Source organism: Ovis aries, chromosome 20 (assembly GCF_016772045.2).
Source record: "Ovis aries strain OAR_USU_Benz2616 breed Rambouillet chromosome 20, ARS-UI_Ramb_v3.0, whole genome shotgun sequence".
NCBI lineage: Eukaryota > Metazoa > Chordata > Mammalia > Artiodactyla > Bovidae > Ovis > Ovis aries.
The window spans coordinates 8,971,824-8,996,013 of NC_056073.1; the positions used below are offsets into that span (position 1 = coordinate 8,971,824).

At 42.5% G+C, this 24,190-nt stretch overlaps 1 protein-coding gene across 3 annotated transcripts in view; it reads left to right on the forward strand.

The window, feature by feature from the left end:
- The window catches only part of BLTP3A (bridge-like lipid transfer protein family member 3A), a 72,968-nt gene that overhangs the window by 32,776 nt on the left and 16,002 nt on the right, over nt 1–24,190 (forward strand). For all 3 annotated transcript variants that reach the window (XM_042237558.2, XM_027959114.3, XM_042237559.1), the window contains 10 exons: nt 5,089–5,278; nt 5,761–5,901; nt 6,323–6,493; nt 7,391–7,583; nt 14,649–14,735; nt 15,268–15,438; nt 15,835–15,974; nt 18,512–18,653; nt 19,195–19,388; nt 19,596–21,052. In XM_042237558.2, coding sequence (XP_042093492.1) covers nt 5,089–5,278; nt 5,761–5,901; nt 6,323–6,493; nt 7,391–7,583; nt 14,649–14,735; nt 15,268–15,438; nt 15,835–15,974; nt 18,512–18,653; nt 19,195–19,388; nt 19,596–21,052 — 2,886 coding nt within the window. The remainder of the gene's footprint in view (nt 1–5,088; nt 5,279–5,760; nt 5,902–6,322; nt 6,494–7,390; nt 7,584–14,648; nt 14,736–15,267; nt 15,439–15,834; nt 15,975–18,511; nt 18,654–19,194; nt 19,389–19,595; nt 21,053–24,190) is intronic.

Genomic DNA, 24,190 nt, shown 5'->3' on the forward strand with positions numbered 1-24,190 from the left:
CTCCGTCCATAGTTCATCAAGCACTCTGTCTATCAGATCTAGTCCCTTCAATCTATTTCTCACTTCCACTGTATAATAGTTCTGGATTTGATTTAGGTCATACTTGAATGGTCTAGTGGTTTTCCCTACTTTCTTCAATTTCAGTCTGAATTTGGCAATAAGGAGTTCATGATCTGAGCCACAGTCAGCTTCCAGTCTTGTTTTTGCTAACTGTATAGAGCTTCTCCATCTTTGGCTGCAAAGAAAATAATCAGTCTGATTTCAGTGTTGGCCATCTGGTAATGTCCGTGTGTAGAGTCTTCTCTTGTGTTGTTGGAAGAGGGCATTTGCTATGACCAGTGCATTCTCTTGGCAAAACTCTATTATCCTTTGGCCTGCTTCATTCTATACTCCAAGGCCAAATTTGCGTGTTACTCCAGGTGTTTCTTGACTTCCTACTTTTGCATTCCAGTCCCCTCTAATGAAAGGGACATCTTTTTTGGGTGTTAGTTCTAAAAGGTCTTGTAAGTCTTCATAGAACCGTTTAACTTCAGCTTCTCCAGTGTTCCTGGTTGGGGCATAGCCTTGGATTACCGTAATACTGGTTTGCCTTGGAAACGAACAGAGATCATTCTGTCATTTTTGAGATTGCATCCAAGTACTGCATTTTGGACTCTTGTTGACCGTGATGGCTACTCCATTTCCTCTGAGGGATTCCTGCCCACGGTAGTAGATATCATGGTCATCTGAGTTAAATTCACCCATTCCAGTCCATTTTAGTTCGCTGATTCCTAAAATGTCCATTTTCACTCTTACCAACTCCTGTTTGACCGCTTCCAATTTGCCTTGATTCATAAACCTAAACATTCCAGGTTCCTATGCAGTATTGCTGTTTACAGCATCAGACCTTCCTTCTATCACCAGTCACGTCCACAGCTGAGTGTTGTTTTTGCTTTGGCTCCGTCTCTTCATTCTTTCTGGAGTTATTTCTCCACTGATCTCCAGTAGCATATTGGACACCCACCGACCTGGGGAGTTCATCTTCCAGTGTTCTATCTTTTTGCCTTTTCATACTGTTTTTAGCCTTAGGCCACCATACATGTGCTTTCTGTATTTATTCTGATCATTTTATATAGATGGAATAGCACATTATGTGGTCATTTGAGATGGGTGTCTTTCTCTTAGCATAATGTTTTCAAGGGTCAGCTATGTTGTAGTGTATACGAGTACTTCATTCCTTTTATGGCTGAACAACATTCTCTTGTATGGATATACCACATTTTACTTATCCATTCATCAGTTGATAGACATTTTATTTGTTTCCACTTTTTTTTGCTAGCATATTTTGGAATATACTCCTGGGAGAGGGACAGCTAGGTCAAAGGGAAAATGCATTTGATAGACATTGCTAAATATCCCTTTGTAAGGATTTTATAGTTTTGTGTTACTGCCAGCAATGTTTTGAGTTCTTGTTTTCTGGAAACCTTTGTTGTTATTGTTCAGTCACTCAGTCGTGTCCGACTCTTTTTGACCCCATGGACTGCAGCATGCCAGGCTTTCCTGTCCTTCACTATCTCCTGGAGTTTGCTCAAACTCATGTCCATTGAGTTGGTAATGCCGTCCAACCATCTCATCCTCTGTCGTCCCCTTCTCCTCCTGTCCTCAATCTTTCCCAGCATCAGGGTCTTTTCCAATTTTCCAATGAGGTGGCCAAAGTATTGGAGCTTCAGCTTCAGAATCAGTCCCTCCAATGAATATTCAGGATTGATTTCCTTTAGGATTGACTTTTTTGATCTCCTTGCAGTCCAAGGGACTCTCAAGAGTCTTCTCCAACACCACAGTTGGAAAGCATCTGTTCTTTGGCGCTCAGCTTTCTTTATGGTCCAAGTCTTACATCTGTATATGACTATTGGGAAAACCACAGCTTTGACTAAACAGACCTTTGTTGGCAAAGTGATGTCTCTGCTTTTTAATACTCTGTCTAGGTTTGTCATAGCTTTTTTCCCAAGGAGCAAGTGTCTTTTAATTTTATGGTTGTACCCACCGTCTGCAGGGATTTTGGAGTCCAAGAAAATAAAGTCTCTCACTGTTTCCATTTTCTCCCCATCTCTTTGCCTTGAAGTGACAAAACCAGATGCCATAATCTTAGTTTTTTGAATGTTGACTTTTAAGCCAGCTTTTTCACTATCTTCTTTCATCTTCATCAAGAGGCTCTGAAGTTCTTTTTCACTTTCTGCCATAAAGGTGGTATCATCTGCATATCTGAAGTTTTTGATATTTCTCCTGGCAGTCTTGATTCCAGCTTGTGCTTCATCTAGTCTGGCATTTTGCATGATGTACTCTGCATAGAAGTTAAATAAGCAGGGTGAGAATATATAGCCTTGAGGTACTCCTTTCCCAGTTTTGAACCAGTCTGTTGTTCTATGTCTGCTTCTAACTGTTGCTTCTTGACCTGCATACAGGTTTCTCAGGAGGCAGGTAAGGTGGTCTAGTATTCCCATCTATCTAAGAATTTTCCAGTTTGTTGTGATCCACACAGTCAAAGGCTTTAGTACAGTCAATAAAGTGGAGAGATAGATGTTTTTCTGGAACTCTCTTGCTTTTTCGATGATCCAGCAGATGTTGGCAATTTGATCTCTGGTTCCTCTGCCTTTTCTAAAACCAGCTTGAACATCTGGAAGTTCACACATTAGTTTCCCTATTTTTAAATTTATATAAATGTAATAATATAATATGTTGTCATTTGTATCTACATACTTTTAGCTCAGCATGATGTTTTTAAAAGTCATCCATGTGGTTATTTTTCATTAATCCTCATTACTATATGATATTCCATTACATGCCACAATTACCTATTCTGTTGGAGATGGACATTTCATTTGTTTTTACTTTCTGGCTATTTAGCCTACTGTTGCTACATGGGACTGTCCTTTGTCATGAGTGTGGTAGTTAATACATGACTGTATGCATTTGTCAAAACCTTGTATGTGTATCCTGCAAAGAATTATCTATTCTATACGTAAGTTAAAAATTTAATTTTTAACTAAAGAAAAGAGAATAGTTAATGCTATCAACATTCTTATACATGCTTCTTGGTGAACATATGTACACATTTCTGATTTGTACATGTCCACAGTAGAGTTGCAGGGTTGTAGGCTGTGCATATGTTCTGTTTTAGCTCATACTGCTGAGCAGTTTTCCAAAGAACTTACCCCAGTTTTGCCCCAGCAGTACATAAGCGTTCCATCTGTTAGCACTTAGTATTGTTCTCTTTTTATTCTAACTACCTAATAGTTGTGCCAGATTTTGTTTTTAGTTTGCATTTTTTGATGAGTTATTAGACTTTCAAATATCCTTTTTCATAAAGCATTGATGTTTTTTCCCATTTATTTTGGGGGTTATTTATATTTTTCTCTTTATTTTATTTTATTTTTTAAAAAATATTTATTTATTTTTGGCAATGTCTTCAGTACATGGGATCTTTCATTGTGGCGCACAGCTTCTCTCTATTTCTGGTGTGTGGGCTCCACAGATGCCCCAGGGCATGTGGGAATCTTACTTCCCTGACCAGGGATCAAACCCACATCCCTTGCATTGGAAGGCAGATTCTTAACCACTGGACCACCAGGGAAATCCCTATATTTTTCTCTTTAATTTATAGAAGTTCTTTTTATATTCTGGAAACAAGTCCTTGGTTACATACATGTATTACACATATCTTCTCCTACTAGGAGTTTGCTATCACTCCTAATGTTATTTTTTTATTGATCAGACATTATTAATTCTACTGTGGTCCTATATGTCTTTATTTCCCTTTATGGTTAGTGCTTTTTGTGTTTTATTTAAGGAATCTTTTCCTGTCTCAAGGCACGAAGATATTCTCCTATGTTTTCTTCTAGCTTTAGTATTTGACCTTTCACATTTAGATCTACAATCAATCTTGAAACTGGTTTTTTGTTCATTTGATGCAAGATGAAGGTCAACATTATTTTTTCTTTTTATGGGTAGCCTCAAACTGACCATGCACCATTACTGAATTTTCCCTACTTCACTGTCATTTTTGTCCTGAATCAAATGACTCTCAGTGCAGTTTTGATGTATGAGTAAGGTGGAACATCTTTTTCTGTTTAATATCTATTTGCATTCATCTTCCTGTGAACTGTTCCTACTTTGTCCCATTTTTATTGGGCTGTTGGTCTCTTTGTTTTCAGTTTTGTGAAACTCTTTATCCGTTAGAGATATTAGCCCTTTGTGATATAAATTGCAGAGATATGTATATGTATGTGTGTGTATTCAGTTTATAATTCCCAGACCTTTTTATCTGTTATAATGAAAACTGTTACCTGCATGTCAAGAGTGTCTGTGTTTTCCATGTCTAGAAGGACTTTAAGGATGGCCTTCAGTTCTCCCCCTGCTGTTTTGGGCCTCTCTGTGACGTACGGCTGTGCTCTCTGGGGTGGGCTGGACAGGCAGAGGCGGGTCTGTGCTTGACTCGGTTTCACAGGGTAAACCTCATGCTCACCTGGCTGTGCTTTCCTCTTTCACCACTTTCACAGAACATGTTCTGTCTTTGAAGACGTTACTGAAACTGACTGTTTCCTTTCTGTAGTGATAATATCTCTCCTCAGAGGCAATAGTCAAATATTTATTCAGGTAGTTTGTGGACTTGGAAAATATTTTTTTCAACTTATTCTTTCTAACCAGAAGGACATTGTTTCCAGGTCAACTCTTTCTTTTATTCCATTCTTAAAAAAGAAAAAGCTCATCAGAAAGGGTACTGTATCATCATAAACATTTTAGAAATTTAAAAAATATAAAGCAGAAGTGGGAGGAGAGAACTTTAAAAAAAGCATCCACAGGTCTAGCATCTAAAGACGGGCATTATTGAAAGTCTTATCTTAAGTCTTCTATTATAGAGAGTATGTATAGGGAATTCCCTGGTGGTCCAGTGGTTAGGACTCAGCTTTTTAACTGCCTAGGCCTGGGTTCAAACCCTTTGTTAGGAAACTAGGATCCTGCAAGGCATGGTGCAACTGAAAAAGAAAAAAGAGTATGCTGATGCCAAAATCTCACATGATCCTGAATATTGATCTGCCTTGTTTGTCGTAGTGAGTACGGCTTTGCTGAGAAGGTGGTGGAGGGGATGTTCATCATCGTCAACTCCATCACCATCAAGATTCACTCCAAGGCCTTCCATGCTTCTTTCGAATTGTGGCAGCTCCAGGGCTATAGTGTCAACCCCAATTGGCAGCAGAGTGACCTCCGCTTCACCCGCATCACTGACCCACACCGAGGAGAGGTGACAGCCCTGCCATTGCAAGGAGGGAGAATGGGAGGGTTCAAAGGATTCATTAAAAAAAAATTATGTATTTTAATTGGGGAATAATTGTTCTACAATATTGTGTTGGTTTCTGCCATACATCAACGTGAATCAGCCTAAGGTATACACATGTCCCCTCCTTGTGCCTCCCTCCTACCTTCCACTCCATCCCACCCTTCTAGGTGGTCACAGTTTGAGCTCCCTGTGTCATATAGCAAATCCCCAATGACTATACTCCTGTCTTGGGTCAAAGGCTTCCCCATTCTTGGGAACCCAAGAATCCCTTCTGTCTCATGTTACTTTTCCTCAGTTAAGAATTTGTGATCCACTGCCTTCTGTGAGTAGGATCCCAGCTAAGAATGGTGGGAGTCTCTGCCTTGCTAGTCTTTTCCCCTTGGACTTCCTGCCTCTTGATTAATTTCATCCACAATGTTAAGGGATTTTACTTTTTTTCCTTCTAGGTTTTAACATTTAAGGAAATAACTTGGCAAACACTTCGAATTGAGGCAGATGCTACAGACAGCGGTGGTCAGGACACAGTCAGCACTCCATTGAGGCTGATTACCAACCAAGGCAGGATCCAGATAGCCCTCAAGAGAAGAGTGAGTGTGCTCTCTGTCCTCGCGAAAATGTCCATTTTCCGTTCTCCCAGACAGCGCTGGAGTTGGTGTTTCTTCCTTTTTGTGTGTTATTGGCCCCTGAAACGACATTTGAAAGGGGAGGACCTGCAGTTCAGTGTTGCACTGAAGCTACTATTGAGGGAACATGTCTATTTCCATCATTTTAATTTTGGAAATAGCAATTTCTACCTGTATATGGGGACCTAGGCAGTTGATTATTACTGCTTTTTGTTAATCAGAGAAAACTTTTGTAGTTTGGTAAGAAATTAACTCTCCAAAGTACTTGATGTTTTCTTGTATTGAGGATTGAAAAGCCATCTCTGAAACTGGTTGGGCAGTACTCACTTTAAGGAGTTGGGGTGGTACCAGATGTGGAAGCCTGTGTTCTCTGTGACCCCTCCAGACCAAAGATTGCAATGTGATAGCCTCCAAGCTGATGTTCCTGTTGGATGACCTGCTCTGGGTGCTAACGGACTCGCAGCTCAAGGCTATGATGAAATATGCCGAGTCGCTGAGTGAGGCCATGGAGAAGGCCGCCCAGCAGAGAAAGAGCCTGGCCCCTGAACCTGTACAGGTTAGAGGTGAAGTGGAGGCCCTTGGTGGTGGTGGGGAGGTGGCAGGAGACCTGGTTTACACCGGCGTAGGCGGAGCCTAGCTCTTGTTCCGCTTATTTGGGAGAGTGTGTCATTCGCTTCTGTGTGTGCAGAGGCTCTGCCTGTGCCTTTATCCAGTTATTCTGTTCACTTGGTGCCTCTAGTGTGTCAGGTGTACAGTGCTGGCCACTGGAAGGCCTCCTGTTCCTGACCCTGGGACTCTTGCTGCCTTCAAATATGGACCATAAGCAAGTTATTACCATATGGTGCGATAGGTGCTGTAGCAGAGGTAGACACTGTGCCATGAGAGCACAACGAAGAGGGGTCCTGGGCGGAACGAGGGCACTTCGGGAAGACTTCCTGGAGGAGGCGTGGTAGCGTCAGTCAGATAAGTTCTGGGTGGGAGGGAAGCTTAGAAAAGAGGACTCTGACAGTTACTAGATTAATTATAATTTGGCTTCTTTGGATTCTTTGGGTTGTTTAGATGGGACAGACCTATGTGAGCTACCAGGTGTACCATTATGAGGGGCATCACTGTACCTTAGGAAAGACTTAATGGGCTAGAAGTAAAAAGATGTGTGTTTATTTATATGAATGTAATACCACGTGTAGTTGTTATCATTATCACACAGAAAAGCAAATGAAGTTCCACCATATAAAGAAACAAGTGTAAAATTCTTCAAGGCTATAAAAATGAAAACTTAGGAGATATTACTATTCAGTGTATAATTAAGTATACATGATTAAAAACAATGATTATGAGAGGGAAGGGACATCTTATCAAATTGTGGTTTTCTTCAGGCTGAACTAAAGCTTAAAGAAGGCCAGCAAGGAAGCTGTCCGGGTCTGGACTTCTTGTTTTTCTCTGTTGCACATAGATCACCCCACCTGCCCCCAGCGCCCAGCAGTCCTGGGCCCAGGCCTTCAGTGGCAGCCAGGGCAGCGGCAGCAGCAGCAGCAGCCGTCTCAGCCAGTACTTTGAGAAATTTGACGTGAAGGAGTCCTCCTACCATCTACTCATCTCGCGCCTGGACTTGCACGTGTGTGATGACAGCCAGTCCCGAGAGCCAGGTATCCTGCGAGGCCCAACCTGGGTGGGTGGTCCATCACTGCCTGCAGCTCTGGGGATGGAAGGCTCTTTTCAAGACTCTGTTACGGTATTTTGTTGGCTTCCCATATCACAGCCTTCCTCAGGTCTCAGTGCTCCTGGGGCAGCTCTCTCTTACTGCTTGTCAGCCTTTAGGGTCCAACAGAACTGCCTGTGAGACAGTAAAATACAGGGGCTGGGCCTCTTCCCAGACCTCACTAAAACAGAATCCTCAAGGACAGAGCCCAAACAGCATATACTTTTTTTTTTCCTTCCTAGTGGGCATTGCTGACCACTGTTATAAGCTTTCCAGAGGGTAAATTCAACTATTGGAAACGTCAGAATTTTCAGATCTTTGAGTCGCTGACTTGATGGACATGAGTTTGAGTGAACTCCAGAAGTTGGTAATGGACAGGGAGGCCTGGCGTGCTGCAATTCATGGAGTTGCAAAGAGTCGGACACGACTGAGTGACTGAACTGAACTGAACTGAGTCAATTTATATATAAATATGTTCTTCCCAAGCAGAGAGGTTACAGTGTGTTCTTGTCATACTTTTTCATTCATTAGAGTCATTGTTATTAAACACACATACACATTTATTCAGAATGAAAAAGTAATTGACTCATTTCTTTCCTTTATAAGTCTTAGGAAAATCCCTTCACCTCTCTGAGTTTCTTCATTTGTGAACTTGAATTAAATCATTTCTTACTCACAGGTTGTTATCAGGCTCAAATGAGTTAATATACTGAACTTGGAGGACCTTAGTCATAGGCCAGTGTTTGGATTATTAGTTCTCTGCTGCTGGTTCCTTCGGTTCTCTTTGCTCCCCCTCGGCTCCCCTTTGCTGCCAGCTCTGGGTTTAGATGTGTGGTAGCTTGTCCTCTTGCTGCCTTATCGTCTCTGGAGGTTGTATTTGCCTCTTAATGAGACTTAGACTCACCTTCCTTGGGGGAGCCTACCTTTTATTCCTGGGTCACCAAGCTCCATTGCCTCTTGCTCTGCTCTGCCTTGGTGTTGAAAGGACTTAGCCTCTCTGCACTCCCATGATGAGAGAGCTGAAGGAGCAGTGACAGGGTAAAGATGGCTTCTGCCACTCACTGGTTGGCTACCCACTCTTTTTGAAAGTTCTTTGCTAAACCAGTTATTATTTTGTTCGGTTATTTCTTCCAAGTGTTACTATGAAGACTTTGGAGTTTTGTTTTGTTATGATTCCTTTCAGAAATCTTTATTAAAAATACATTTGGAGAGTTTCATCCTCATGCTAGATGAGGGTGTAGAGCCCTGTCTTCCTCATGTGGCAGGGTTCTGTAATCCACACTAAGATGTGAATGGCTAACCCTCCCTGAAGCCCCCATTTATTTATGAAGCTGAATTAATCTACTCGGTGGATTTTAGGGACATTTTCGATGAGACAGAGGGAAAACGCCCAGCCAACCATACCCAGGTGTGCCATATGACTGTGTGAAAGGCCAAGGAACACAAGGAGTCCTTGTGACTTTGAGTCTTCCCCTTGGATTTTGGAAGAAAGGAGAAGGAAGAACTCTGTGTTATAGGAAGGGCTCAAAGATTGTCTGGAGTTGTCCTGGTCAATATGGCAGCCACTAGCCACTAATGGGCACTTGAAATATGGGCTGATCCAAATTGGGTGAAGTTTTGTTTTGCCGTGCGTACAGCATGTGGCATCTTAGTTCTCCAACCAGGGATCAAACCCTGCATTGGAAACACGGAGTCTTAACCACTGGACCACCAGGGAAGTCCTGCTGATCCAAACCCCACAAGTGTAACATACATGTGGGATTTCGAAGATATAGTACAAAAAAACACGCAGAATACCTTGATAATTATTTTCATATTGGTTGCATGTTAAATAATAATATTTGGAGTATGTTGGTTTAAAGTGTAATAATAAAATTAATTTTACTTTTTGAAAGAAAACCTTTTTTAATGTAGCTACTAGAAAATTTTAAATTATTTATGTGGCTTATGTTACATTTCTATTGGATAACATTGCTCTAAGAGCTTCGGGAGTTGGTGATGGACAGGGAGGCCTGGCGTGCTGTGATTCATGGGGTCGTAAAGAGTCGGACACGACTGAGCGACTGAACTACTGAACTGAGCTGAGAACTCTCTGTCCAATATGGTAGCAAATAGAGAGAGAGATGTGGTTATTTAAATTAAAATAAAAATTAAATAAAGTTAACAATGCAGTTCCTCATTTGCGCCGGTCACATTACAAGTAATCTATGGACCCTAGATGGCGTCACAAAGAGTCGGACACAACTGAGCGACTGAACTGACTGATGGACCCTAGAAGATGTCCATCATCACAGAAAGTTCTTTTGGACAGTGCTGCTCCAGGGATCGGCTGTATCTATCAGCTTTTTCTTTGAGAACACTATAGCCTGGATGTTGGGGCCTCTGGCTAACACTCTTATCTATCCCTTGGTACTGGAGGCGATGTTGTTGGAAACTTTGTAGGTCATTGAGGACACGGTGGCTTGGGGTGGGGCAGCACTGTCTCTTAAAATCAGACTGGAGCAGCTTCTGGGAGGAGGTGAGTTGTTGATGGGGAAAAGAGTGTCATTTGCCTCTTTAATTATTTCTCTCAGGTTAAGGGCTGTGAGCCAAAGCTTTCTTTATCTCTCTTCAGGGTAGGCTATCCTCTTCCCACCATCTCACTGGAGAATTTTAGTCATTTATGTACACTATTTACTATTTATTTGTCACCTATGATTATTTATAATTATATATGTTAATAGTTGGTAATTATATTTGATTTTGGTTTTTTGGTTCTAGATCATATTTTAATATGTTCAGTCTGTGTAGTTGAGTCTGTGTAGTCGATTGTTCTTTTAGTTCCAAATAAATCCAATAGGAGCATGGCTGTGAAACACTCTCCCTCCAGCAGCCTAGGTCATGCATTTTCAACTGGGATGCTGTCACCCTCAGTAGGTAAAAATTAACTCTTCTCTTTTAAACAGATATATATTTATTGATGGGCTTCCCCAGTGGCTCAATGGCAAAAAATCTGCCTGCAGTGCAAGAGATGCAGGAGACACACGTTTGGTCCCTCAGTTGGGAAGATACCTTGGAGAAGGAAATAGCAACTCACTGCAATATTCTTGCTGGGAACATTCCATGGACGGAAGGGCCTGCAGTATGGTAGTCCATAGAGTTGAAAAGAGTCAAAAATGACTGAGCACATACGCAATATTTATGGATATATAATTCACATACCGTACCATTCACCCATTTAGAATATACAACTCAGTGTTTTAAAGTGTAGTCATAGGGTTGTGTGATCATCACTGCAATCTATTTTGAGAATATTTTTGTCATCTCTAAAAGAAACTCTGTACCCACTAGCTGCCAGTCCCCATTTTGCAGCTCTGAACAACCACTGAGCTTTCTGTCTTGATGTGTGCCTGTTCGGGACATTGAAAATTGTTTTTTTGGTGAGGAGTAGGGATGAAAAAAATCTTAGCTATAACAGTGCTTAACTCTATTTCACAAAATTTTATTCCTTAGTATTTAATTTCTCTTATTGAGTGTTCTTGGGTATCATATGAGCAGTGTTGATATTGCGTTCATGGAAGATTAGGGCTATAAACTATGGCAAATAGATGGCTGTGATTAGAGGACTTTGAGTCTTGAAAGTCCTTGATCTCAAAGTCAGATGGTGAGGGGTGGCTTGTATATACTTCTTGGCTGCCATTAGCTGCCTCATCAGTGTTGTTTATATTTAATCCTTAGGGTATTTGTGTTTTTTTTTGCCGTGCCATGTGGTGTGCAAGATCTTAGTTCCCTGTCCAGGAACTGAACATGTGCCCCCTGCAATGGAAGTGCAGAGTCTTAACCATTGGACTGCCAGGGAATTCCCATTAATGCTTAGTACTTTTGTAAGTTGAACTTTGAGAATTAAATAAAAATAGTTTATATTTTATTGTGTAATTCCACAAATTGTTCAACAAGTCAGTAATTTAATTGTGTTGAGAAAATATTGATGCCATCTGAATGCATATCTAGGACCTAGTTAAGCAAAGAGTTGAACACAACTTAATGATTCAAATAACAACAAAGTTAAGCTAAAAGTTATTTTCTCATATTAAGTGAAAGTTGGCTTCCCTGGTGGCTCAGAGGTTAGCGTCTGCCTGCAATGCGGGAGACCTGGGTTCGATCCCTGGGTTGGGAAGATCCCCTGGAGAAGGAAATGGCAACCCACTCCAGTATTCTTGTCTGGAGAACCCCAAGGACAGAGGAGCCTGGTGGGCTTCAGATCACGGGGTTGCAAAGAGTCGGACACGACTGAGTGACTGAACTGAACTGAAAAGGTTAATGAAAAATAATTTTAAGAAGTTAATTTAACATTTTTGTTTATTAAAAAAATTTTGAATAACTAAAAATTTGATTATATCACTTATGTATTTATATACATTGCTAAAATGCGTACATGATTTTATACATTATAATTTATATAAGAAATAAATTACATTAAAAGTTACTCAGTAAATACAAAATTAAGTTCAATATTAATAGCTTTAAAGCTTTAACTTAAAAACTTTATTTATTTATTTATTTGTCCACATGGCATGCAGGCTCTTCCCCAGCCAGGGGCTGAGCCCATGCCCCCTGCCCTGGTAGTGTGGGGGACCTTAACCATTGGACCACCAGGGAAGTCCCAAATCTTTTTTTTTTTTTTTGCTCTTTATTTTTTATTTTATTTATTTATTTATTTTTGCTTTACAATACTGTATTAGTTTCGCCATAGACTGACATGAATCTGCCACGGGTGTACATGAGTTCCCAATCCTGAACCCCCCTCCCACCACCCTCCCCGTATCATCTCTCTGGGTCAACCTAGTACACCAGCCCCAAGCATCCTGTATCCTATATCTAACCTAGACTGGCGATTCGTTTCTTACATGATAGTATACATGTTTCAATGCCATTCTCCCAAATCATCCCACCCTTTCCCTCTCCCACAGAGTCCAAAAGTCTGTTCTATACATCTGTGTCTCTTGCTGTCTCGCGTACAGGGTTATCATTACCATCTTTCTAAATTCCATATATATGCATTAGTATACTGTATTGGTGTTTTTCTTTCTGGCTTACTTCACTCTGTATAATCGGCTGCAGTTTCATCCACCTCATTAGAACTGATTCAAATGTATTCTTTTTAATGGCTGAGTAATACTCCATTGTGTATATGTACCACAGCTTTCTTATCCATTCATCTGCTGATGGACATCTAGGTTGCTTCCATGTCCTGGCTATTATAAACAGTGCTGTGATGAACATTGGGGTACACATGTCTCTTTCAATTCTGGTTTCCTTGGTGTGTATGCCCAGCAGTGGGATTGCTGAGTCATAAGGCAGTTCGCAATCTGCAGATTCAATGCAATCCCTATCAAGCTACCAGTGGTATTTTTCACAGAACTAGAACAAATAATTTCACAATTTGTATGGAAATACAAAAAACCTCGAGTAGCCAAAGCAATCTTGAGAAAGAAGAATGGAACTGGAAGAATCAACCTGCCTGACTTCAGGCTCTACTACAAAGCCACAGTCATCAAGACAGTACGGTACTGGCACAAAGACAGAAATATAGGTCAATGGAACAAAATAGAAAGCCCAGAGATAAATCCACACACCTATGGACACCTTATCTTCGACAAAGGAGGCAAGAATATACAATGGATTAAAGACAACCTCTTTAACAAATGGTGGTGGGAAAACTGGTCAACCACTTGTAAAAGTATGAAACTAGAACACTTTCTAACAGCATTCACAAAAATAAACTCAAAATGGATTAAAGATCTAAACATAAGACCAGAAACTATAAAACTCCTAGAGGAGAACATAGGCAAAACACTCTCCGACATAAATCACAGCAGGATCCTCTATGATTCACCTCCCAGAATACTGGAAATAAAACCAAATCTTTTAACTTAAAAAAATTATTCAGTCTTTCTTAACCTTGCATTGGATAAAAGGAATAGGCTTTCATACATATGATATACAGTATATCTGTGGTATTAAATTTCATGGAGAATGGGCAGTTAGGTAAAAAAACATCTAAACAGGCTCCTAAGAGGTACTAATTATGACAAAAAGGTTGAGCAGCAGTAACATTGCTATAGGTTTACCTCTTGGTGGGATGGTGAATAGTCCAGAACTTGGGGTGGTGGTACCTAGATTGGATGGAAATGACTCCCTGATGGTAGGCACACCAGCTGACAGAAGGCCCCGCGGCATTTCCCTTTCCTGGAAATAGGGAGGAAGGGATAGGATGGACGTGCAGAACAGGACAAGTGTTCATCATCACACATATGGAGAAGAAATAGTCCCTGTTCTTACTATGTTTAGAGTCCAGTTGGAGAGATAAGATAGAAACATGGGAAGTTCATTCATTTAGTCAGGATTGGATTCAGGATAAGTGATAGAATATTTGACTTATTGCAGACCAACTTCGATCTGTGTACACTCTTCTGTCTGTTTATAAGGTCCTTGTTAATGCAGTGGTTTTGTGTTCCGTCATTCTCTGTATGTGCAGTGTGTAATGACTGTCTGATATCACAGTTTTAGCTAAGATTTGAAAGGAAATAATATTGGTCCCTGTTTGTTGGAGAGTTTGGCTTATGCCCCTCCAGGTGCTGTGTTGAGAGGCAGCAGTACTGGTATTGCCGGGTTTGGGGGAACCAGTCAGTCAACGTTGTCAGGTGTGCCTGTGGGAGACCTAAGATTGGAATTCTGGAATCCTGAGCTTTGCTGCTGCTTTTGTCTCTCTGGATACCGGGCAGCCATTTACAGAGACAATGGAATATGCTTTTCTAAAAAAGAAAATAAACACAAACTTTTAGAGTGTATCCCTTGCAGTTCAAAAGAGGATAGCCTCAGCCTTGCAAATCACCTGCCATCGTAGCCTGTTGGCTGCTTAGGAATCAGCCAGGCCTGGGAGCTGACCCTCAGGAGGACTTCTCAGTGCTTCAGGTGGTGTTTAGGCCTCTTTGTTTCTTATACTACTTTTCACCATTATTTGTCTTTGTAGGCGTCTCTGCAAACAGACTCCTGGGTGGTGCAATGCAGCTAACCTTTCGCAAGATGGCATTCGACTATTACCCATTCCACTGGGCAGGTGAGAGAATGCTGAATGCGCGCAGTTTTAGTGTGGCTGAGGTGTTGCAGACTGATGCCTGAGCTCACCCGTGATTGTTCAGCAGAAGGTTGCCTGGGATTGCGGCACAGGCTCAGAGAGGCATTGGCTATAGTCTTTTCTCAAGAGGACATCTCTGAAAACTAGCAGAGTCTGCTGTTGATGACTCTATCATTGATGAGAAGTAGGAGGGGAGGCAGTGCCTGAGATGTGGCATTTGATTCTGTGCTCTGCTCCTCACTTCCACTAATTTTAGAGCCTCTCCAGTGGTCCACTGGAGTGGTCAAAGAGGCAGCAGTCAGTAGCTGGCCTTTAGGGAGCCTTAGGAAAAATCACATACAGAGTCCAGAAGAACTTGAGTGCTCTCACTAGATAATTTTTTCTTATCTTAGAGGATTTTGGATTGGTGGTAAGGGATCAGATTCTGAACTATGGAAAGCTATACCAATGGAAAAGAAAAATTAAGACATTGGATCATGATCTTAGACTAAAATCTTTTTGCCTTGTTGCATAGGTGATAGCTGTAAACATTGGGTACGTCACTGTGAAGCCATGGAGACCCGAGGCCAGTGGGCCCAGAAGCTGGTGACAGAATTTCAGAGTAAGATGGAGAAGTGGCATGAGGAGACAGATCTGAAACCACCCTGGCACCTGGGGGTAGACTCTTCCTTCCGGAGGAAAGCAGGTGGGTTATGAGGAGCTGGAGGAATCCCGTAACTTTGTCAGTTGGCATTTGCCTTTTGAGTATCCAGTGGCAATAAAGCACTGGCCTGGCTAATTATGTAACTTTATTGCACTAAGAGACATTCGTGACTTTTTTTCTTTATGGGTCCTGTTTGTCTCCAGGCAGAGCTGCAATGTGGAAGAGCGGTTGTTAGCATCTCTATTCAGTATTCATCTCTGTTGCCTTGGTCTGAAGGAGAAGATGATTTTTGAGTTCCTTCCAGAAGCTTGCCAGTGTTGACATGCTCTTTTCTACACATACCATTAACGATCTTAAGAGTTTTTACTTTCTGAATTCTGTTAATAATGAGAATTGAACGTATCTGAATCTCTTTCCCACCTTCTTATTTTCACTTAGATTCTTTCTCCAGTCCTCGAAAGAGCCCCCTAGAAAGAAGCCCTTCTCAGGGCCGGCAGACAGTCTTTCGGCCTCCAGCATGGAATCGCCTGCGCTCTAGCTGTCTGGTCATAAGGGTGGATGACTTGGACATCCACCAGGTAAGGAGCCCATGATATGGGAAAACAGGGCTGCAAAGAGGCAGGGAAGCAGCTCATTCATTATTCATGTCTCTGCTTTTTAATATGCTGTGTAGGTTTGTCATAGCTTTTCTTCCAAGGAGCAAGCATCTTTTAATTTCATGACTGCAGTCAGCATCTGCAATGACTTTGAGCCCAAGAAAATAGTCTGTCACTGTTTCCATTTTTTCCCCATCTCTTTGTCATGAAGTGAGAAGTGATGGGACCAGATGCCATGATCTTTTTTTTTTTCACTTTTTCTTTTTGTTTTGATCTTAGTTTTTCAAATATTGAGTTTGAAGCCAGCTTTTTCACACTTTTCTTTCACTTTCATCAAGAGGCTCTTTAGTTTCTCTTTGCTTTCTCCCTTAAAGCTGGTGTCATCTGTGTATCTGAGGTTATTGATATTTCTCATGGCAATCTTGATTCCAGCTTGTGCTTCATCTAGTCCAGCATTTTGCATGATGTACTCTGCATAGAAGTTAAATAAGCCAAGTGACAATATACAGCCTTGACATACTCCTTTCCCAATTAGGAACCAGTCCATGTTCTATATCTGCTTCTAACTATTGCTTCTTGACCCACATACAGATTTCTCAGGAGGCAGGTAAGGTGGTCTGGTATTCCCATCTCTTGCAGAATTTTCCACAGTTTGTTGTGATCCACACAGTCAGAAGCTTTAGCACAGTCAATAAAGCAGAAGTAGATGTTTTTCTGGAATTCTCTTGCTTTTTCTATGATCCAGCGGATGTTAGCAATTTGATCTCTGGTTCCTCTGCATTATCTAAATCCAGCTTGAACATTTGGAATTTCTCGGTTCACATACTGTTGAAGCCCAGCTTGGAGAATTTTGAGCATTACTTTGCTAGCATGTGAGATGAGTACAATTGTGTGGTAGTTTGAACACTCTTTGGCATTGCCTTTCTTTGGGATTGGAATGAAAACTGACTTTTTCCAGTCCTGTGGCCACTGTTGAGTTATCCAAATTGGCTGGCATATTGAGTGCAACACTTTCACAGCATCATCTTTTAGGATTTGAAGTAGATCAGTTGGAATTCTATCACCTCCACTATTTTGTTCATCGTGATGCTTCCTAAGGCCCACTTGACTTCACATTCCAGGATGTCTGGCTCTTGGTGAGTGATCACACCATCGTGGTTATCTGGGTCATTGAGGTATTTTTTTGTATAGTTTTTCTGTGTATTCTTGCCACCTCTTAATACCTTCTGCTTTGGTTTGGTCCATACCATTTCTGTCCTTTATTGTGCCCATCTTTGCATGAAATGTTCCCTTGGTATCTCTAATTTTCTTGAAGAGATCTCTAGTCTTTCCCATTCTATTGTTTTCCTCTATTTCTTTGCATTGAGCACTTAGGAAGGCTTTCTTATCTCTCCTTGCTATTCTTTTGGAACTCTGCATTCAGATGGATGTATCTTTCCTTTTCTCCTTTGCCCTTCACTTCTTTTCTCAGCTATTTGTAAGGCCTCCTCAGACAACTGTTTTGCCTTTTTGCATTTCTTTTTCTTGGGGATGGTTTTGATCACTGCCTCCTGTACAGTTTTATGAACCTCCGTCCATAGTTCTTCAGGCCTCTGTCTATCAGATCTAATCCCTGGAATCTATTTGTCACTTCCTCTATATAATTGTAAAGGATTTGATTTAAGTCATACCTGAATGGTCTAGTGGTTTTCCCCACTTTCTTCAATTTAAGTCTGAATTTGGCAATAAGGAGTTCATGATCTGAGCCACAGTTACCTCCTGGTCTTGTTTCTGCTGACTCTGTATAGAGCTTCTCCAGGTTCAGCTGCAAAGAATATAATCAATCTGATTTTGGTATTGACCATCTGGTGATGTCCATGTGTAGAGTCTTCTCTTTTGTTGTTGGAAGAGGGTGTTTGCTATGACCAATGTGTTCTCTTGGCAAAACTCTCTTAGCCTTTGCCCTGCTTCATTCTGTACTCCAAGCTCAAACTTGCCTGTTACTCCAAGTATCTCTTGACTTCCTACTTTTGTATTCTAGTCCTCTTATGATGAAAAGGACATCTATTTTTGGTGTTAGTTCTAGAAGGTCTTGTAGGTCTTCATAGAACCGTTCAACTTCAGCTTCTTCAGCATTAGTGGTTGGGGCATAGAGTTAAATTACCGTGATGTTGAATGGTTTGCCTTGGAAATGAAAAGAGATTCTGTCGTTTTTGAGATTGTACCCAATTACTACATTTCAGACTCTTGTTAACTATGAGGGCTACTCCATTTCTTTTAAGGGATTCTTGCCCACAGTAGACATAATGGTCTGATATAATTTTTCTGAATACCCCACTACAAACATTTCATGAAAAGGATGAACTCATAGATCGTGTTTGTCAGGTGTGAGAATGCCTGGCATCCATGTGAAAATCATTCTACTCCCCATGACAGAAACTGGAAGAATTAATTACAGAGGCTTTATCCAACCTCAGAGGATACTGGAAATTCTGTTTGGGGCGTGGTACAGATGCTAACAGCCACTTGTGGTTGTCTAGGTTTCAACAGCTGGACAGCCAAGTAAGAAGCCATCGACACTCCTGTCCTGCAGTCGGAAGCTTCACAACCTCCCTACTCAGGTCTCTGCCATTCATATTGAGTTCACAGAGTATTACTTCCCTGATAATCAGGAGCTGCCAGGTAAGCATGTGCCCTGGTCATTTCCTCCTGTCTAACTTATCCTGTTCACATTAGTCAGCCTTGGAGTCTCCGCTCCTATTCTGCTTGTTAGGAGTTTTAGGCGTTTGAGTTAGTATAGCACACTTTTGTTGAAAACTCTGCCCAGAAGATTCCTTGGCTCTCTCTTCTTTTAATTTATTTGTTTTTGGCTGTGCTGAGTCTCTGTGGCTGTGTGTGGGCTTCCTCTAGTGGCGAGCAGAGGCTGCTCTCTGGTTGCAGTGCGTGGACTTCTCAGTGTTGGCCTCTCTTGTTGCGGAGCACAGGTTCTAATGCACGGCTCAGTAGTTGCGGCACATGGACTTAGTTGCCCTCTGGCATGTGGGATCTTCTGGCACCAGGAATCAAACCCATGTCCCCTACATTGGCAGGTGGACTCTTAACCACTGGACCACCAGCAAAGTGCAATGCCTTTGCTGTCTTGATAATAAAATGAATATTAGCTGGTAAGTAAGAGTCAAGCAGTTACTTCATTCGTGGCAATTCTTTTTTCTCTGCTTTCCAGTTCCCTGTCCCAATCTTTACATTCAGTTAAATGGTCTGACATTCACTATGGACCCTGTCAGCTTACTCTGGGGAAACCTCTTCTGCCTGGATTTGTACCGCAGCTTGGAGCAGTTCAAAGCTATCTACAAGCTGGAAGATTCCAGCCAGAAAGATGAACACCTGGACATCCGCCTGGATGCCTTCTGGTTGAAGGTAGGGTGGAGAATGGGATTTCTGTTCCCTGTTGGCAGCCACAGTTGCATTTCTACCATGACTGTGATTCAAGGTTCTGCTCTGCCCATTGGATAGAAAGAAGGAAAGCAGTTTTACAGCCCAAATGGTCTGCCATGCATGTGTTAGTGGTGGGTTGCAGAGGTGCTCAGCCGGCCATTCTGAACTGGGTTTCATTTCTCTCTGAAGGTGAGCTTCCCGCTGGAGAAGAGAGAGCGGGCTGTGTCGCGTCGTCCCCAGTCCCTTGTCCTCTGTGCGTCAGGCGTGACTGCCACCAACACACGCCACGCTCCGCACTGCGGCTGTCCGGACCTCCAGAGTCTCTTCCGGGGTTTTGCTGCTACTGAGTTCTTTCATTCCAGTTATGTTCAGTTTCCCAAGGTACCAGGCGGCTTCAGCCTTCTGCACATGTTTTTTATGGATCACGCCTTCCAGATGGATTCCTGCCTCCCTCAGGCTAGTGTTCTCCCCCCTCAGAGGCGTAAGGCTTCCCAAGACCTCTGGTCCATCCACTTCACCCAGATCTCATTGGACTTTGAGGGAACAGAGAACTTCAAAGGCCACACCTTGAATTTCGTGGCTGCCTTCCCCTTGTCCATTTGGGCCTGCCTGCCCCTCCGCTGGCAACAAGCACAGGCACGAAAGCTGCGTATGGCCACAGAAGGGAGGCTGAAACCGTCCGCCAGCTTTGGCAGTCCTGTCCATTCTGAGGCCCTGGCCCCTGACACGATGTCCCATCAGAGGTCGAAGACTGAGCATGATTTGAGAAGCCTGTCAGGCCTTCCGGAAGCCACGGAGATCCTGAAAGAAGGCAGCGGCGGTGTGGACAGCAGCGGGCCCCTGATGGAGCTGGAGGACACGGCGGGCTTGCACGTGCTCGTGCACTCCCCTGCGCACGTCCGCCTGCGGCTCGACCACTACCAGTACCTGGCCCTGCTTCGCCTGAAGGAGGTGCTGCAGGGTCTTCAGGAGCAGCTGACTAAGGATACAGAGGCCATGACTGGGGCTCCCCTGCAGGATCAGACAGCCTGCATTGGCGTCCTCTTTCCCAGCGCGGAGGTGGCTCTGCTCATGCATCCTCCCCCTGGGGCTGATGTGGCTGACTCTGAGGGTTCAGATACTACCAGCCTCATAGACTCAGAGCTGTCTCCTTCAGAGGACCGGGAGCTGAAGTCTGACGCCTCCTCAGAACAGGGCCCAGCAAGCCCCGAGAAGGTTCCGGAAGACAGTGGCATTGAACATCTGGGTGCATCCCAGGACAGGCCATTGCCTCTCCACAGCAACGGAGAAGTACAGGATACAGGTTCTCTTGCCCAGCAGGAGGCAGGGAAGGGCCACGAGGCAGCTGATTCCTTACAGGCCAAGAGACCGAGTGGAGCCCAAGCATCTGACTCACCAGCTGCGTTGAAGCCCCCAGGGAGCAGGGATTCTGCTCTGAATGGACAGGGCGATCTCATCCCCGTGAAGAACATAGAAGGAGAATTATCAAGTGCTATTCACATGACCAAGGATGCCACCAAGGAGGCCCTGCATGCCACCATGGACCTCACCAAGGAAGCTGTGTCGCTGACCAGGGATGCCTTCAGTCTGGGCAGAGACCGGATGACCTCCGCCATGCACAAGATGCTGCCTCTGCCCCCGGCCAAGTGAGTGGTTCTCAGTCGCTTCATCTTTTCCTGCTGGCTTTGGCCACAGGGCTCAGGCCTCCTGCCATGCACACCTGTAGACGGGGAAGCGCCTGTAGTCCAGGAGTGTGCGTAAAATGGGCTAGTTAATGTTGCAAAGGCTTTAGTTTTCAGAGCTGCCTGGAGAGCAGCAGAGGAACTTTCAGGTATTTAGAGGATAACAGGCATTGCAGTCAGAGAGATTTTATTTTCAGGACTACATCTAATCCTGTGATGGGGGAGAACCCTGAATTATAATAAAACAACATAATCCCATGAATTTTCACATGCCTCCATGTATCATAGTCTGGTCTTGGGCAATTTTCAAGTCAACATTTATTGTTTCGTAGCATCAAGTTATCTCTTTCACTGATTCCCTATTGTTGATACAGATATACTGTATCAGAATAATAATGCCAGTATGATATATTATTCTTTTCTGTGGGCCCTTGGGTAATATTTTGTTTGACGTAATCCCACAACGGTCTATGGTGTTCGCTGCAGATGTTCATAGCCCAATTTATAGCTGAGGAAATGAAGGCTTCAGAGACCAGAGCCCATGGATCCTGTCTTTTATACATTGAAAAGCTGGAGCTTTGGATTTGCTCTTTTTGGTACACCTATCAATATCTGCCAGGGTAATAAAGAAGGGAGAATTTCATCCATTCATGTAACAAATATTTTCTGAGCCCTTACTGTGCATGAGGCCCTGCGTTAGGCATTGTGGCTACAGTAGGGAGTGAGCAGAAAACACAGAAATGTGCAGTCAGAAAGGAGGGAAGGCATAGATTTTTTCCACCAGTGTCTGTGCTTTCAGAAAGGATAATGAGAACTATGGAAAATCTTTGCTGAGAAGATCAGTGGCTTTAGAGCTTTTGTTTAAGAGGATTTTCCTAAATTGGTCTCAAAGCAAAGCCTGCAAGTGGGCTACTACCTGCTTGGCCAAGATAGCCTAGGAGGAAAGAGAAGGAAAGCTTAAAAAATAAATTATATAATAATACTAGGCAACATTTATTGATTGCTTTCTATGTGTCCGAAACTGTCCTAAATATTACAATATTAAGCCAATGAATTATAAGAACCCTATAAGGAAGGAACTAATATCACTCCCCATTTTACAGATGAGGAAACTGAGGCTCAGAGAGGTAAGAAACTTACTCAAGGTCATACAGCTTGTGAGGGTTGGGGTGAGGATTGAGAGCCTGAACTCCCAGTGACCAAATGTGCTGCTTTTTCCACATGGAGATGGGTGAGGGTTGGGAACAGGAGAGGTGAAAGGAGAAAAGACAGGTGTGTGTGACACGGACTCGTTCAAACACCAACACCGCTTCCCCACTGCCCAGGCTGGCGGCCTTTTCTCAGTCCTCTCTCTCCAGGGCTGCCTGTGCAGTCAGCCCTGCCAGTCAGTCCATCCTGAGTATTTGTAACCCTGTGCAGTTACTCACACTTCTCTGAAGCAGTCTTTTTCCTTGGCTGCTCTCTTCTTCCTTTTATCCTATGAATGTAACTGTTCCACAGCACTAGGCTATCCATATTCTGATCACTTTTATCATCATTTTATTTTTTAAATTATAAAAATGGGGTCTTCCCTGGTGGTCCAGTGATTAAGACTCCATGTTTCCACCATAAGGAGCCTGGGTCCAGTCTGTGGTTGGGGAACTAAGATCCTGCATGCCGCATGGCATGGCGCCCACCCCACCGAAAAATTATCAAAATAATTTGTGTTCATTTTGTCGATAATGTAGAAAATAAAAGAATAAAGAAGAAAACATAAAAGCCACTGTGATGACACTCTCCAGTGCGTGCATGGCGTGCTCAGTTGCTACAGTCGTGTCGACTCTTTGCGACCTGCAAAGGCTCCTCTGTCCGTGGGATTCTCCAGGCAACAATACTGGAGTGGGTTGCCATGCCCTCCTTCAGGGGATCTTCCCAACCCAGGGATTGAACCCGTGTCTCTTATGTCTTCTGCACTGGCAAGCAGGTTCTTTACCACTAGCTCCACCTGGAAAGCCTGACACTATCCAGCGATAGCCCTTATTGACTTTTGGAATCTTCCAGATTTTATACATATATTTATGTATCCATGTGAATGCTTGTACGTGTTTACACGTATGAAGTACACACATTTTTTAATAGGATTATGTTATTTCTATAGAATATAGAAAATTTCCAGTTTTATTCACTTTGTTTAAGATTCCCATTCATGAAGTATTTGAATATATAATTTTTAATTGCTCTATTTTTGTTGTTGTTCAGTTGCTTAGTTGTGTCAGACTCCTTGCGACCCCATGGACTGAGGCACGCCAGGGTTCCCTGTCCTTCACCAACTCCTGGAGCTTATTCAAACTCATGTCCATCGAGTTGGTGATGCCATCCAACCATCGCATCCTCTGTCATCCTCTTCTCCTCCTGCCTTCAGTCTTTCCCAGCATCAGGGTCTTTTCCAGTGAGTCAGTTCTTCTCATCAGGTGACCAAAGTATTGGAGCTTCAGCTTCAACATTAGTCCTTCCAATATATATTCAGGACTGATTTCCTTTAGGATTGACTGGTTTGATCTCCTTGCAGTCCAAGGGACTCTCAAGAGTCTTCTCCACCACCACAGTTCAAAAGCATCAATTCTTTAGCGAATTGGTCTATTATATTCTTGCAAATAGATGTATCATAATTTATTCATCCAGTTCACAATCTAGGCTTGGGGGGTCATTTAGTCTGGTTCAACTTTGTTCTCAGGTGAAACCAATGCTGTTGTAAATGTTCTTATTTTTGTGAACATGACTCTTTATTCATATCTCAATCTTTTATTTTATTTTACAATAAAATATTTAGAATAAAGATTTTATTAGAATAAAACCTAGGAAGTAGAATTATTGGGTCACACACTACAAACATTTTAAGGTTCTTTTAAATTGTTTAAAGATTCTTTTAAACCTTAAACAATTTAAGGTTCTTCATTCATTTAAGATGAATTTGCCAAACGTTCAGATTTAGGTCACGTTGCATTTTTGAATACATTTTGTTAATTAACTCTTGAACAATATGGGAGTTAGGGGCACTGAATGCAGTTGAAAATCTGCATGTAACTTATAGTTGGCCTTACCTAGAGTTACCTGTAAAATGGT